Here is a 14,399-nt window from a genome sequence, read left to right as displayed (position 1 = left end):
TCTAATTCTTCTGGTGCAGTTCTTTGACATTCTCTCAATTTTGAAAGTCTAAAATAGGGGGAAAAAAAAAAATATATATATATATATATATTTGATATTCTGAGGTTGTCATGCCATGTAGATATACATGAACTTTTTGACCTGCCAAAATTGAAAGCTCAACGATAAATCATAAACTATGTGGGGCAATTTGTTGTCATGTGAAAACAGTCTGTTGAAAATATTGAATCTTTTTTTCCTGAAGAAGAATTGGGTATTAAGGAAGAAGATAAAGATAAAATTGATGACATCATAAGGGGTAGGTTCTAATTTGGACAAATGATAGAAGAATACAAATTCAACCATGCAACCTAACCGTGTTGAATTTTAAGAGCACAACACCTAATAAAAGATTAAAACTTAAACTAAATACCATACTAAAAGCATTACATAAACATAACGCGCATAAAAGCATTATTCTTTGAAAACACACGCGCACCGCACCTCCTTCAATTCATGTTCTCCGCTTAGTAGTGCTACCCATTACTATGCAGCTCAACCACCTATGCCTCATTTTACCGGCCGACTTTGATGAAATCAAGCCGGTTGATGATGAACAAGTCCATAAAAAACCCACAGATGAGAAGGTCAAGAAACACCCCTACCGTCACTGCAGCAATCATATTCTGGCTTTAATCCGTGAGTTACTAGGCAGAGTTTATGACTCAAAGTGGGTCAGTTCTTGTTACCATCATCATGACTCAAAAAGAAAACACCATTCTGGAGTGGTAGTGTTTCATGACACGGCTGGTATACAACTTTCTGACAAGGTTGGTGGAGACAATCCAAGGATCTTCAGCTTTGCTGAGCTTTATATAGGGTCTAATGGTTTTAGTGAGGATGAAGTGCTTGGCAGTGGAGGTTTTGGCAAAGTTTATAGAGCAGTTTTACCTAGTGATGGAACTGTGGTTGCTGTGAAATGCTTGGCAGAGAGAGGGGAACGGTTTGAGAAGACCTTTGTGGCTGAATTGGTGGCTGTTGCTCACCTCCGACACAGGAACCTTGTCCGGCTGAGAGGGTGGTGCGTTCATGAAGACCAATTGTTATTGGTTTACGACTACATGCCCAACCGGAGCCTTGACCGCATACTTTTCAGGAGACCGGAAAACATGGGGTCAGCTCCAACTCTCAGTTGGGAGCGTAGGAGTAATATTGTCAGTGGCTTGGCAGCTGCACTTTTCTATCTTCACGAACAGTTAGAAACTCAAATCATTCACCGCGATGTGAAGACAAGCAACGTCATGCTTGATTCGCATTATAATGCCCGGCTTGGTGATTTTGGCTTGGCAAGGTGGTTAGAACATGAACTCCATTACCAAACCAGCAGAACAGAAATTCAAAATCAACAGTTTAGGCTGGCAGAGACAACCAGAATTGGTGGCACAATTGGATACTTGCCCCCTGAGAGCTTCCAAAAAAGAAGTGTTGCCACTGCAAAATCCGATGTTTTTAGCTTTGGAATTGTTGTTTTAGAAGTGGTGTCGGGTAGGCGCGCAGTAGATCTCACATACCCAGATGATCAGATAATCTTGCTTGACTGGATCCGAAGGCTATCTGATGAAGGAAAGCTTCTTCAAGCAGGGGATAATCGGCTACCAGATGATGGGTCTTACAGTCTTTCAGATATGGAGCGCTTAATCCATCTTGCGCTCCTATGCACACTCCACAGCCCAGAATCACGGCCAAGTATGAAATGGGTGGTGGAAACACTTTCAGGCAACATGTCTGGCAAACTGCCTGCTCTGCCATCATTTCGGTCTCACCCTCTATACATCTCTTTATCCTCCCCTACAAACTCTAGCAGCAGCAATGCTACTGCCACCACTGGGTCAATGATAGCCAGCTCTACCACATCTGCCTCATCCAACTATGTGACAGCCACTGCAGAAACCATATATGCAACTGCTGAATATGGGAACAGCAACATCAACTCTTCAGATAGCACTCGTCGCAGGCAAACTACTTTTCCCTTGGTAGAAACTCCGCGAGAAATATCCTTCAAGGAAATCATTTCCGCTACAAAAAATTTCTCAGAATCCCGAAGGGTAGCAGAGCTAGACTTCGGAACTGCATACCATGGCTTCCTTGATGACAGTCACCATGTCCTGGTGAAGCGGCTTGGCATGAAGACATGCCCTGCACTGAGAGCAAGATTCTCAAACGAACTACAAAATTTAGGAAGGCTCCGCCACCGAAACTTGGTTCAACTCCGTGGATGGTGCACTGAGCAAGGGGAGATGCTTGTTGTCTACGATTACTCAGCAAATCGCCTTCTAAGTCACCTGCTTTTTCCTCATATTAATAGAATTGACCGTTCTGTCCTGCGGTGGCACCACAGATACAACATAATCAGATCGCTTGCATCGGCCGTTCTTTATCTTCATGAGGAATGGGATGAACAAGTTATCCACAGAAACATTACCACTTCTGCCGTTATTCTTGATCCAGACTTGAACCCAAGACTCAGTTGTTTTGCTCTTGCTGAATTTTTAACAAGAAACGAACATGGGCATCATGTTGTTACTGACACAAGCAGATCAGTTCGTGGGATATTTGGTTATATGTCACCAGAGTATATAGAGTCTGGTGAAGCAACCTCCATGGCTGATGTATATAGCTTTGGCGTTGTGGTGCTTGAAATGATTAGTGGACAGATGGCGGTTGACTTTCGGCGGCCAGAGGTTCTATTGGTGAAGAGAGTTCATGAATTTGAGGCAAGGAGAAGACCATTGGAGGAACTGGCTGACATAAGGTTGAATGGAGAGTACAATCACAAAGAACTGATGAGAATGGTAAAGCTAGGAATTGCATGCACACGCTCCAACCGGCAACTAAGGCCAAGCATGAGGCAGATTTTAAGTATACTTGATGGGAATGATGAATGCTTTGTGGATGAAGGCAAAAAGGAGATCGGGGAAGAATGGAAAGAAAGAAATGCATATTCTTTGTCAATAATTAGGAGGATCCAAGCACTGGGAATACAATGATACTCAACCGACTGACATTAAAGAGGGGCAGATAAAATGCAAACTGGATTCTGAATTCTGATAACTGAAATAGTTTTATTTCGTTTCTTTTCTTTATTTTTTCCCCTTTCCACACCTTTCTTGTTAAGCTTTTTGTGTGTTGTTTAAGCTAGATTTTTTGTATCATAACAAAGAAACGTGTCTTCATGTGTATTTTTTGTACAATAGTTATATCCAAAATTTTGGCCTGTCCATTTCCAAGAACCATTCATACAAATATTTTCTAATAAAATCTAAAGAATACATGAAGAACAGATTTAGAATAATATAAAAAATAAATAATAAAAAATCAAGAAATTATTTTGTGATACATAAGATGGCTCCGAGTCTCCGACTTCTAAGATTTCAAAAGAAGCCATAAATAGACAAACTAGAGAAAACATCTTTTTTTTACATCTTTTTTTGCACTCAAGTTTTTACATATCTGAAATGCTTTAGATATATACACATATTGATCAACCTGACCTCATCAAGTCTTCACATCATGTTAATTTCTACACAGCCGTCTATTTCTTTAAGTTCCTGTCAGAGGCATATCCTCATCCATGTCAATTCCAACCCAATTGATGAAAGCAAAGAGAAACTCTCTGAAACTGACCTTCCCATTTTTGTCCCAGTCCATTTCTTCTGCATATTTTGAAAAGGAAACAAGGAAATCAACAAAAATTAGAGGGAAAAAAGAAGGAAAACTGAGGAAGATCAAACCAAAACAAAAAATTTAGCAATAAAAAACAAGAACAAAATAAAATTTAAAGCATAGCCAGTGAAGCATTTTATACTGAATCGGCTCTTGGTGATGTGTGAAGGGGATTTCTCCCAAGGAGATGTCTCATTCAAGGCCTTGACCATGTCTTTCTTATTCAGCTTTCCATTACCATTTTTATCGAGAAACATGAATACTTCAATTATGGTATCAAAAGTCGCTTCAAGCTGTGGTGAACCCAACCTTGAAGTCTGAAACAAAATCTGAAGTAAATTATATATGTATTGGACTAGCAAAAAAATTCACTGCAAGTGTTTAACTCTGAGATAAACAAAAGAATTGATATGAAGTTTATTGTGAGTACAGTATGATTGGAAGAAGGCTCCTTCAGGAGATAGATAAGACAGAGAAGGACAATAAACTCATTGAATTGTATCCCTTCACTGCCATCAATGTCACATGAATGGAAAAGATCCTCAACCTCCTCCTCTGTCAGATGGAGTTGCAATTTCTGTAAGCATTTCTTTAGTTCCTCTCGGTCAATAGTTCCATTAGAGTCCTCATCTATGAGAGAGAGAGAGAGAGAGAGAGAATTTACAATAAAAGTTAATGTTCATAACTTGAAAGGGGGAAAGGCTTAGAGGTTGAGAAAACAACCCTCTTGAAACTCACCATACTGCTCAAATACAGATCCTATGTTTTTCAATCCCTCTCTGAACTGAGGGAATTTCAAAATTATACTGTTAATTGACTTGAAATTTTGATATCCTGATGAACCTCTCTTTGCCTCAACCATTTTCTTTTCAAGCTTTGCATCCAACCTCTTATACTTGCTTGTTGAACTACCACGGCAAAGCATGCTTCCTACTTTTTTGGACAAAGACTTCAGAGAAGGCCAGGGCTGAGATGTGCCTTTGGATGAGACACAAGCAGGAGGAATCAATTTAAAGCTCACAAATAAGATGAGACACAGCTCATGTCTGCATATCTTACATCTTAATTGTTCCACCAGCTACATTATCAGATTTATCGCATATATGGCCATATGACATTCAAAAATCACACATTTGACGTCAAGAATGGAAATGATGACAGATTATTCATGCTGACTTTATGATATCAGCAGCATGGTCTGGCAATACAATGAAGACTATTTTGGCTCATTTATGGAATGTAACTGTGAATTGGAGATTGCAAAGCCTATGAAGCTGATGACAATCATGTGGCACCAGTAGCAGTCATGATGCTGATGATAATTTTGTGCCAATTGCAGTAGTGATGCTGAGGCAAGTCATGAAACGGAAGACATGGAACTTATATGTGTGTGTGTGTGTGTGTGTTCAGTGCCAATTTTAGCAGCAGTCACAAAGCATGTGTGTGATGAGTGAAGAGTACTTACGCTGGAAGCAAAGAGATGTTGGTTGTGTGTGTGTGTGTGTGTGTGTGTGTGTGTGTGTGTTCAGTGCCAATTTTAGCAGCAGTCACAAAGCATGTGTGTGATGAGTGAAGAGTACTTACGCTGGAAGCAAAGAGATGTTGGTTATTATGCTGATGGTGTTAATAATTTTACTCTTGGCAAAATTATCATTGTGGTGATAGCAACAATGAGGGTGGTGGTATGTTATTGATGATTGTGCAGTTAGAAGAATTTTGTTCTTAGAAGTAAATAACGAGCATTTTTGCCAAAAAGTAAAACTTTTTATCCGTACACACACACGCTCGCGCACGCGCGCACACACACGTTTAATGCAGAGAGAGAGGGAGAAGTCTATCAAGAAAAGAACAATTGGTTAAGAGAATTACCTGAATGCATTTCTTTATCAATTCAGCTGATGAGTGCCATGTTGTTAAAGGAAAGAACTATATTTTAGGAGACCTATCATATTTGTTGATTATATGTGTCAATCAAATGCAATTAAGTAAATATTGAGAAATAAAAAATAGTTTAGTACACAACTCTCTGCTATTCTCTGTTTGCTTGGACATAAAGATTATTTTTATCTTCCAAATATATTCAATGAGACACTTACTGACTTACAGACATTCCTATTGACCTTTTTAAAAAATAGCTAGTAGAAAACTTCAAGTTAAAAGTCAAAGTCCATACTACACCAAAGAGGCATGTCCCCTTTACTGGGTCCATAAAGGGAATTAGCCCAGACTAAAACAGGAAGGCTCTTGCAACTCCTATTAGATCTGCATATAGATTAAACCTAACTCAATGGGTGGATAATCATGAATTTGCAAGCCAACAGAATGACCTAGAGACACAGGAGACTCTTTGTCAAAGAACACATTTGTTGAAGCACACAGCTTATTGTAAGGACAGAGGATGGTTTTATCTTCAAGAGAATTTAGCTCCACAGCTTTTCTACCCATTCAGAAAGGTGTACAACCAATAATGCTATTGCATTAACTTTGGATATGTTCATTTACGAGTTGAGAAATTTGTTTGAAAACAATTCACCAACATTACAATTTGACAGCACTACCCTATGTTGAGCAATGATTAATGAGGAACTTACTTTAACACAAACTTTCATATGAATCTCTTGTAGCTATATTCATATTTAATGAAAATTAGTTATTTGTCATCAGTTGAGGACATGTTAGCCACATATGTGCATTACTCCAAGAGGATTAGTCAAAATTAGGGTTCCCCACAATTGCTTATATAACCCATATCAACCTAGTAATAGTATGCACCCGATGTGAGACTCAACATAAACATGTGTAAGCCTTCACAATCCAAATTCATACAATCCAGGATATCACAATGATGGTCTTAAGTTCCCAAATCTTAGTATGAATATCTATATCTCGTACTGCAAGCTCAAATGCCAACTTTTAATATTCTCCACTGAACCAGCAATCTGAGCTGCTAATTCATTTCTTCATTTACTAACATATAGCATGCGTTTGCCAACAAATGTTTGTGCGTTTTGCGTTTTTTTTGGCTGGTCCCATGGCACTGTTCACAGACCAGCCAACTTTAGTAAAATGCAGCAACAGTATTTTGCCTTTTAAAAATTATTTTGCTATAGTGTTTTCAGCAAAATAAGTGGTATCCAAACAGACTCATAATTTACTTTTTATTTTATTGATGAGCATTCCAAATATGAAATCATGGCCATAGTTGGTAGACTATTAGACTACCACATACGGATACGGACCACCCAGATTTATGAATCATCCACTGTACATGATTTAGAATACATATATAGCCACTTCCATGTATTTTCCAGAGCCAATAACTCTGAAATATGTCTCTTGATCTCAACATTAACACTCAGTTACTCCAGTTTAAAATAAATCCATAGAACCCAACCCTCTATTTGGATGTCAGAAAGAAAAATACACCAAAGAGAATTTTTTGAGCAAATTTGAGAATTATTTTCTCTTTTTATGTTTCTTCCAACACCAAACTAGTTATTATAGTAAATAACCTATCAAGCAAGCATCAAAAGATATGGTAAAAATGAATTGTTCTTCATCTTTATAAAAAGTGAACATATATGTGCATGTACGTATACAATCCAATCCAACCTGAATCTTGTCAATCAATCACAAGAAAATACACCCAAATACTATGAAACAAATGTCAATTGATAACTGGCCAAAATATATGATCACACACTTCGCCCAACAAACCATATTCAGAAAGATAAAATTAGAACAACACTCCATCCATTTTTTGGCTTTCCAATACTATTCTAACATTACAGCAAACCATTTTATAGCTTGAAGAGCACCCAAAAATTATTATAAAAATAATAATAATAATAATAATAACAGAAAGAAAGAAAGACATACCTAGTGAAAAAACTTTCATGATGTCAGAGCGGAAGGAGCTAGTTTGTTTTTTTTTTTTTACAAGAGATGAAAAGGTTTGCAAGGAATAATGATATATATTAGGCAAGGCATATGGGCAAAAGCGAGAAGCACAAGCAAAAGAGAAGCAAAATGGTTCTTGTAAAGTGGAGATGCTATTATTGCTTTTGCCCTTTGCTTTTGACAGGAGGTAGTACTTAATTAAAATATAATATGCCTCTCTTTTCAAGAACTCTTCTTTACTTTTTAGTGTGATTTTAGATTAGCAGCGGTACAAGTAGTTAGGTGTAGTTTAAAATTATAATTCTTACTTTTTTTAAAAAAAATGATAAGTTAACATCATCACATATTTTAAAATTTTAATAGTTAAATATATGTTATTTATGTTTGTAACATATATGCCAAATTTCGTACCAACTGAATCTTATTTATTATTCGATTTATAAACTTATTTTTTATAAGTAATTTTAGATTACAAAAAATTGAAATTAAAAAATTTGATTAATGATATAACTATTTATTTTTAATCTTCTAAAAATTTTGCAAAGAAAGAGTAATCAAACAATTCACATCCATATCAGCTAAGTTTGTAAACTTGTTGGCAAACTTTGTCCATCACAACTAACTAAGATGAGACATGGATGAAGAAGAAGGATAGCAGTAATGTAATCTCAACGGATGCTTCCTCTAACTATACATTCTCAATAGAAACACTACACAGTACAGACCATGTAAGTAAGACAGTGAGTATCTTCGCAATGATAGAAGAACAGTCCTCAAAATAACTAGATGATTTTTTTTCTTCCAAAATATGACCTAGCAGCTTTGATAGACGATAGGCTGATTTAGAATCTTCTTTCAAGCACGATCCTACGGCTACACCAACAGCATTAGAAATTTTATTTTATACACACACCATCTAGACTTGTATGTATATGAATATGATGTCATGGCTGCTAGTTGTTTGGACTTGGACAGAGACTTGAACATCAATCTTCATATTCCTCCAAAGCCCTCTATGCTTCTTAACAAAACTAGGATGATGTCGATGGCTAAAATTGCTAACTAACACCAATCTCCAAACAATTTCGTTAATTAGTAAGATTTCTAAACTATTTATCAAACTAACATCTTGAGTCTTTTAGACTCGATTTTACTGTAACATCTTGAGTCTTTTAGACTCGATTTTACTGTAACAACTCGAGTTTTAAAAACTTGATTTCCCTCAGACATCAACAAACCAAAACCCAGAGAGAAGCATCATCAAACCCCAATGGAAACTTCAAAGACCCAGAGAATAAAATGAAGGAATTAGAGGAAAACCTTTGCCATCGCCGCTGCCTTGAGCGTTCGCTGTCCTCGCTGGGTTTGATCTCTCTGGTTTTTTCTTCGTGAATTCTGTTTGGGTTTGTTCTTCGTGGGTTGTTTTTTTTTTTTCTTCTTCTCCATGGTTTCTAGTTTTTTTGTTCCTTCTCCGTTGTTTTCTGGGGTTTATTGCTTCTTTGGTTGTTTGCTTTGATCTCTTTCGTTTTTCTTTGGTTGTTTTGAGAAGAGGAAGAGACTAGAAGAAGAGACTTGTGTTTTTTCATTTTGTGTTGTGGAACTCGAATCTTTAAGAATTGAGTTCCATGTAGATTTTTATAGAAATCAAGTCTTTGATACTCGAGTTTCTATAGTGACTCAAGTCTAATAGACTCAAGATGTTAGTTTACTAAATAATTTAAAAACCTTACTAATTAACGAAATTGTTTAAAGATTGGTGTTAGTTTGTAATTTTTGCCCAATGTCGATCAACCATGCCGAACCTTACAAGTGTACACACACCAAGGCATACATTAAAAATAAATAAATAAATAAAAGAGTTCAATGTCATCATCATCTAGCTTGTACAAAACACTTTGTAACAAAACAATTGAGAGAGAAGCTATATATCAAAATTGGGGCTCATCTTCTCAAGCTTCCTTGATTGTCTATCTTTTGTTTGCTTCACAATTGGGGGCTCTTTCAACTATCATGTGAATGTGAGATTAATTATAGTGATTCCTTATGTTCAAGAATGGGATATGAGCTAAATTAATTGGAGGATACCCAACCTCCTCTGTGAGAGAGAGAGAGAGAGAGAGATTGGTATCTTTTTTCTTTTTCTTTTTTGAGAAAGAGAAAAGTTGGTATCTTATTTCTGGAATGAGTCTTACAATCTGAATTAGCCCAATTTAAGTAATCCAACTTTTGTAAATGTTTTGCATAATGGCGAAAGTGGTTGTTTGGCATATGAATGTGGTACGAATTTATGTTTAATCCACTTTTCATTTTTAGGAAAGTTAAGCAATTATGAAACATAAGTTAAGCAATTAGGAAAGTTAACTTTAATTGTTTTATATATATATAAGAAGGTATACTTTCTTTATCTCAATAGGTCACAGGTACAGCCAATAAATAGAGTATTTTATTTTAATCTCAATGGACAAACCGACTTTTGGTGAGATACAGTTTTTTCTTAATTAAATTCATAAAAACCATTGTTTGTTTTGCCTTTATATGTGTATATATATATACACATACATATATATATATATATCAGTTTTATTAATAAAGTTTGTCTACAAAACTTAAGCGTATATGACCCAAAAATTAGATTTCATTAAACTTATATGTCTTTCCTATATTTAATAAAAAAGAGGATTAGAAGCCTCATTACAGATCTGAAAGGATTATCAAATAGTCATAATATAACTGCAAGATGGCTTGTGTATCTTAAATTTGGTTCTCTACTATCCAGTTGTTTGGTTAATTGGTATTGGACTTTGAAAGCTTGAAAATGTGTGAAAACACAAGAGCTTGTTTAGACCCCCAATTAAAAATTACGGCTAGATTGTTTTTACTCTAACTTATCTAAGTGCGGAAATAAGAATAAATGAAGCACAATCAATCGATACTACTCTAGTGCATAAACATGAACAACAAACAATAAAAGTAAAGCACAAGAGTAAGGGAAAAGAGATGCAAACAAAAGATAACACGGCGATGTGTTATAGAAGAGGAAACCGAAGAACTCGGCGAAAAACCTCTCCACCACCCTCCAAGGGGTAAATCGATCCACTAGACAATAAGTTGGGATACACGAATAGCAAGAGATCCTCCAAGCCTAATCTATCCAATGTACCTAAGCCCTCCAAGCTCCTACTCCAACAAGGCTTCTCAGAACCGTGTCTTGTCTAGCTTTCCGAATCCCGCAATACACCCGATTGCATCTGCCAAGCCTCACCGGCTTCTTTTGGCAAATTCTCAAAACTTCCCAAGCTCCAAAACACTCTCTACATTCTGAAAAGGCGTGGGTTGTGTTTGGGTACAAATCTCCTATCAAGGTATGTCAATGGGAGAGGGAAGGAGAAGAGGCTACAATGATTTCTCACTAAGAATGAGTAGCTCTCTCTCTAAAAGATGGGTGTGTGTGTTGTAGAAAACCTATCTAGGGTTTTTCTCTCTAAATGGTCTCTTTACAATTTGTGGGTAATGAGGGTATATATAACATTGGTGAAGGGTAAGAAAGTCACACTTAAAAATCCTCTTGGAAGAATGTTTCGTAACTATCTCGCAGGAATGCCTTACCCACGAGATACTCGCGAAACTGACAGCCTGGCATGACTCTTCAGCTTCTAGTCATGTGCTTCTCACATGGCTACTTCATAGGTTAGCTTCTCGCGAACTTCTTGCAAGATCCACTTGATCTTCAATTAAGCTTGAGTCTTCACTAACTTAATACTAAACCCAATACAATAAAATCCCACAAAATACAAGGAACAAAATTAAAGCAATTACAACACTTTTTGTCATGGAATAAAGCCAACATAAAACTTAGTTATAAATCACAACTTTACAATCTTACTTTATGAGATTTTAAAAACTTTTAATATTAGCAAGGATTTGTGGTAAGTTTCAATTTCAAGTGAAAGTTGAGTCTAATTTTGATGCCAAATATGTATTTTTGCATGATCAATTTTCTTTGTACTTATTATTGTGTGCATATATTGCACTTTTTGATATGAAATTGTTGTTAATTTTTAGGCAAAGGTTTTATATGGCTAAGATTCAAGAATTGTGTACCACTTTCAATGAATTCCTATCAAGCAAATTCAGAATATTGAGAATTTTATACCACTTTAAGAGAATAAATGCATCACTGAAGTAAATATTATGTTCTTCCAGCATTTTTAAGAGCTTTTTCAAGCGTGTGGATAATTTACAAAAATGTTATCTTTAACATAGTCAACAATTTGTTTTAACTCCATTACTTTTACATGATGATCAAAGTATGTTTTAAGTGGCATTGTGATATGCACTTTTGACCAAACTTATTATTATTATTATTTGTAATTTTTATTAAACTTAGCGACTAGTTGATTTAAGTAGCTATGCATAAATTATACTTGACTATGGTTTATCTATTTGTGATTCTATGCATGCTATTTATTGTTTGGGAATTTTTTGTTGTGACTTATGAACTTTAATATGCTTATTTTGATTCAATCCTCCTTTTGGATGCATATGGACTATGCATCCTATTCCCCCATATCAACATGTCTATGTGAAGGTATTATATACCTTGTTAGACTCATTTACATGCCTAAGTGTTACCATTAGATTAGAGTTAGTCCATGGGTGGATATTTGGTTGATGGGAAACAAACTTGTTCATATTAATTTACACTAGTTTACATCCTTGTTGTATCATGTATGAGATAGTGGATTATGTTGACTTATATTGCTATTCTATTTATTTTGATAGTTGAGGATTTATTGTTATATGCCAGATGTTTATGTTCTTATCTCTTCCTCCATGCAAAACAAGGGTCCATATGCTAACTCTTTGGTTAGTATTATGGATTCCAAGCTTCATATCAAAATGGCTTAATTTAAAGCATCTTTCAATAATTATTTTCAAAATGTTTCTTCAAATAAAGATTTTTTCTAAAGACCTTTCAAACCCTCAAAGGGAATCTCAATGGAAACCCATTAGTCCAAGCTTGGTAAAATCTCATGAGAATTTTTATCACCAAAACCCTTCAAGAGAATTTTCATAATCAAACCTCGTGAGAATTTTCATCACCAAACTCCCTTTTGAAGGAATTTTCATAATTAAGCTCAAAGGGGGGGGAGGATTTTTTTCAAACTAACTTGTGATATTTTCACTAAACCCCATTCTAGGGAACTTTTCTAACTTAAACTCATGAGATTTTTACCAAAAACTCTTCTAGGGTTTCCAAACACTCATAAGATTTTCATAAATAAAAATAATAATAAATAAAAAAACCCTTCAAGGGAATTTTTCTAACTTAAACTCATGAGATTTTTATCAAAATCTCTCCTCAAAAATCATTTCCAAAGAATTGTCTTTTTCAAGAAACCTAAAATCCAAAATATACTCTCTTTCAAGTCATACTTACAAAACATCAAAAATACACGTCTCAAAATCCAAAAATACAAATGAAAATCTTTCCAAAAAACATTGTTTTCAAAAACCAAAAGAAACCCTTTCAAAATCTTGTTTCCAAAAATGATTTCAAAATTGATGCTTGGCCATGGCTTAAATCCATGAAGTCCATGTGCCTCCAACAATCAAGCCAACAAAATCTCCCGTCCTCCAATTCTAACATTTGGAGTTTGTTGTGATTTTGCATAGAAATTAGTTGGAGATTAAATTTCTTAATTAAATTTGTTTGCTTTAAAGGAATGAGGTAAGCATAATTCAATTTTCAAATGCAATTTACTTTCTTAGTGTAAATAATCAAGCATGTGTTTAGTTTAGCCAAATGATTTGTAATATAAGCATGTCTACATGTGTATGCAAACTAATTCTTTTTAACCAATTTTCCAAAACCAAATGACAAATACTTGAGTAATTTTCCAAATGATGAAATGTTAAGAGTTTATTCAAAATGAGGTACTATTTTGGAATAGACATTGTGGGGTGCCTAATACCTTCTCTACATGTAACCAAACTTTCAAGTTCAAGTCTTCAGTTTAAGACCTTTCTTTTGTTTTCTGACCTTACAATTTTCTTAGTTTATGTGAAAGTCTGAACGACTTTGTATTATGTTGTAAGTAATATAGTATAAGGGTCTGCCTTATATATAGGTAGACAATGTGTGATATACAAATAACTTACACTATAGCCTAACCTACTATGGGCTTATATTCTAACAGCCCCCCTCAAACTCATGTCAGATGAGGTGATGTCAACTTGAGGTTAGCAGTTAAAGCATGTAAGCGTCCTGGTGGAGAAGGCTTAGTGAAGATTTCAACAAGCAGATCTTGGGAAGAAGTTGACTATAACTCTAGGGCGCTCTGGAGTAGACAATGACATATAAAGTGGTAGTCAATTTTAATATGTTTGGTACGTTCATTGAATATGTTATTGTGGACAATCTGAATAGCACTCTGATTGTCACAGTAGATTGGAATGGCAGTATAGCAGTTAACTCCAAGATCTTGTAGTAGCCAACGAAGACACTAAAGCTTAGTTGTGGTGTCTACAAGAGCGCTATATTTAGTCTCAGTGCTAGATCGGGCAACAATAGTTTGTTTCTTGCTTCACCAAGAGATGAGAGAGTTACCAAGAAGAAAGTAATACCTGGTGGTATACTTATGTTCAGTGGGATCACCTGCCCAATATGCATCTGAGTAAGCTCGAAGGATTAGTGGTGACTTAAAAGAGAATTGTAGTCAACAAAATATTGTTCTATTCAAATACTAAAGCATTCTAAGAATAGAGGCATAGTGAAAGGATCGAGGGGCAGCCAT

General features: G+C 35.6%; 2 protein-coding genes across 7 annotated transcripts; one reads left to right on the top strand and one right to left on the bottom strand.

Moving 5' to 3' along the window:
• Positions 1–338: 338 nt before the first annotated feature.
• LOC115950573 (receptor like protein kinase S.2) lies at positions 339–3,213 on the top strand. Its single transcript, XM_031067766.1, has one exon. It carries the CDS (start codon positions 528–530, stop codon positions 3,024–3,026), a length of 2,499 nt encoding a protein of 832 aa, XP_030923626.1. The 5' UTR covers positions 339–527; the 3' UTR covers positions 3,027–3,213.
• Positions 3,214–3,400: 187 nt separating this feature from the next.
• LOC115950624 (probable calcium-binding protein CML22) lies at positions 3,401–7,824 on the bottom strand. Of its 6 annotated transcripts, none has more exons than XM_031067842.1 (6): positions 7,582–7,824; positions 4,441–4,680; positions 4,133–4,332; positions 3,941–4,019; positions 3,664–3,692; positions 3,401–3,587 (listed from the first exon to the last, which is right to left on the bottom strand). In XM_031067842.1, exons 1-6 carry the CDS (start codon positions 7,598–7,600, stop codon positions 3,543–3,545), a joined length of 612 nt encoding a protein of 203 aa, XP_030923702.1. In that variant the 5' UTR covers positions 7,601–7,824; the 3' UTR covers positions 3,401–3,542. The 6 variants fall into 6 exon arrangements, with proteins under 6 accessions (XP_030923702.1, XP_030923700.1, XP_030923698.1 ...); XM_031067840.1 differs by having other exon boundaries at positions 3,845–4,019; positions 7,582–7,819; XM_031067838.1 differs by adding an exon at positions 5,572–5,644 and having other exon boundaries at positions 3,401–3,692; positions 3,845–4,019; positions 7,582–7,809.
• Positions 7,825–14,399: the final 6,575 nt, after the last annotated feature.

Source organism: Quercus lobata, chromosome 6 (assembly GCF_001633185.2).
Source record: "Quercus lobata isolate SW786 chromosome 6, ValleyOak3.0 Primary Assembly, whole genome shotgun sequence".
NCBI classification, from domain to species: domain Eukaryota; kingdom Viridiplantae; phylum Streptophyta; class Magnoliopsida; order Fagales; family Fagaceae; genus Quercus; species Quercus lobata.
The sequence above is the reverse complement of the archived record's forward strand: the minus strand, read 5'-3'. Positions and strand labels throughout refer to the sequence as shown.

Bases quoted from the DNA above. Each gene is read 5' to 3' on its own strand.
- LOC115950624 (XM_031067837.1), bottom strand. The intron at 4,333-4,440 runs GTGAGTTTCAAG...TCTCTCTCATAG, and splicing joins ATCTGTATTTGAGCAGTATG to ATGAGGACTCTAATGGAACT. The intron at 4,020-4,132 runs GTACTCACAATA...ATTTTGTTTCAG, and splicing joins AGCCTTCTTCCAATCATACT to ACTTCAAGGTTGGGTTCACC.
- LOC115950573 (XM_031067766.1), top strand. From the start codon at position 528: ATGCAGCTCAACCACCTATGCCTCATTTTACCGGCCGACTTTGATGAA.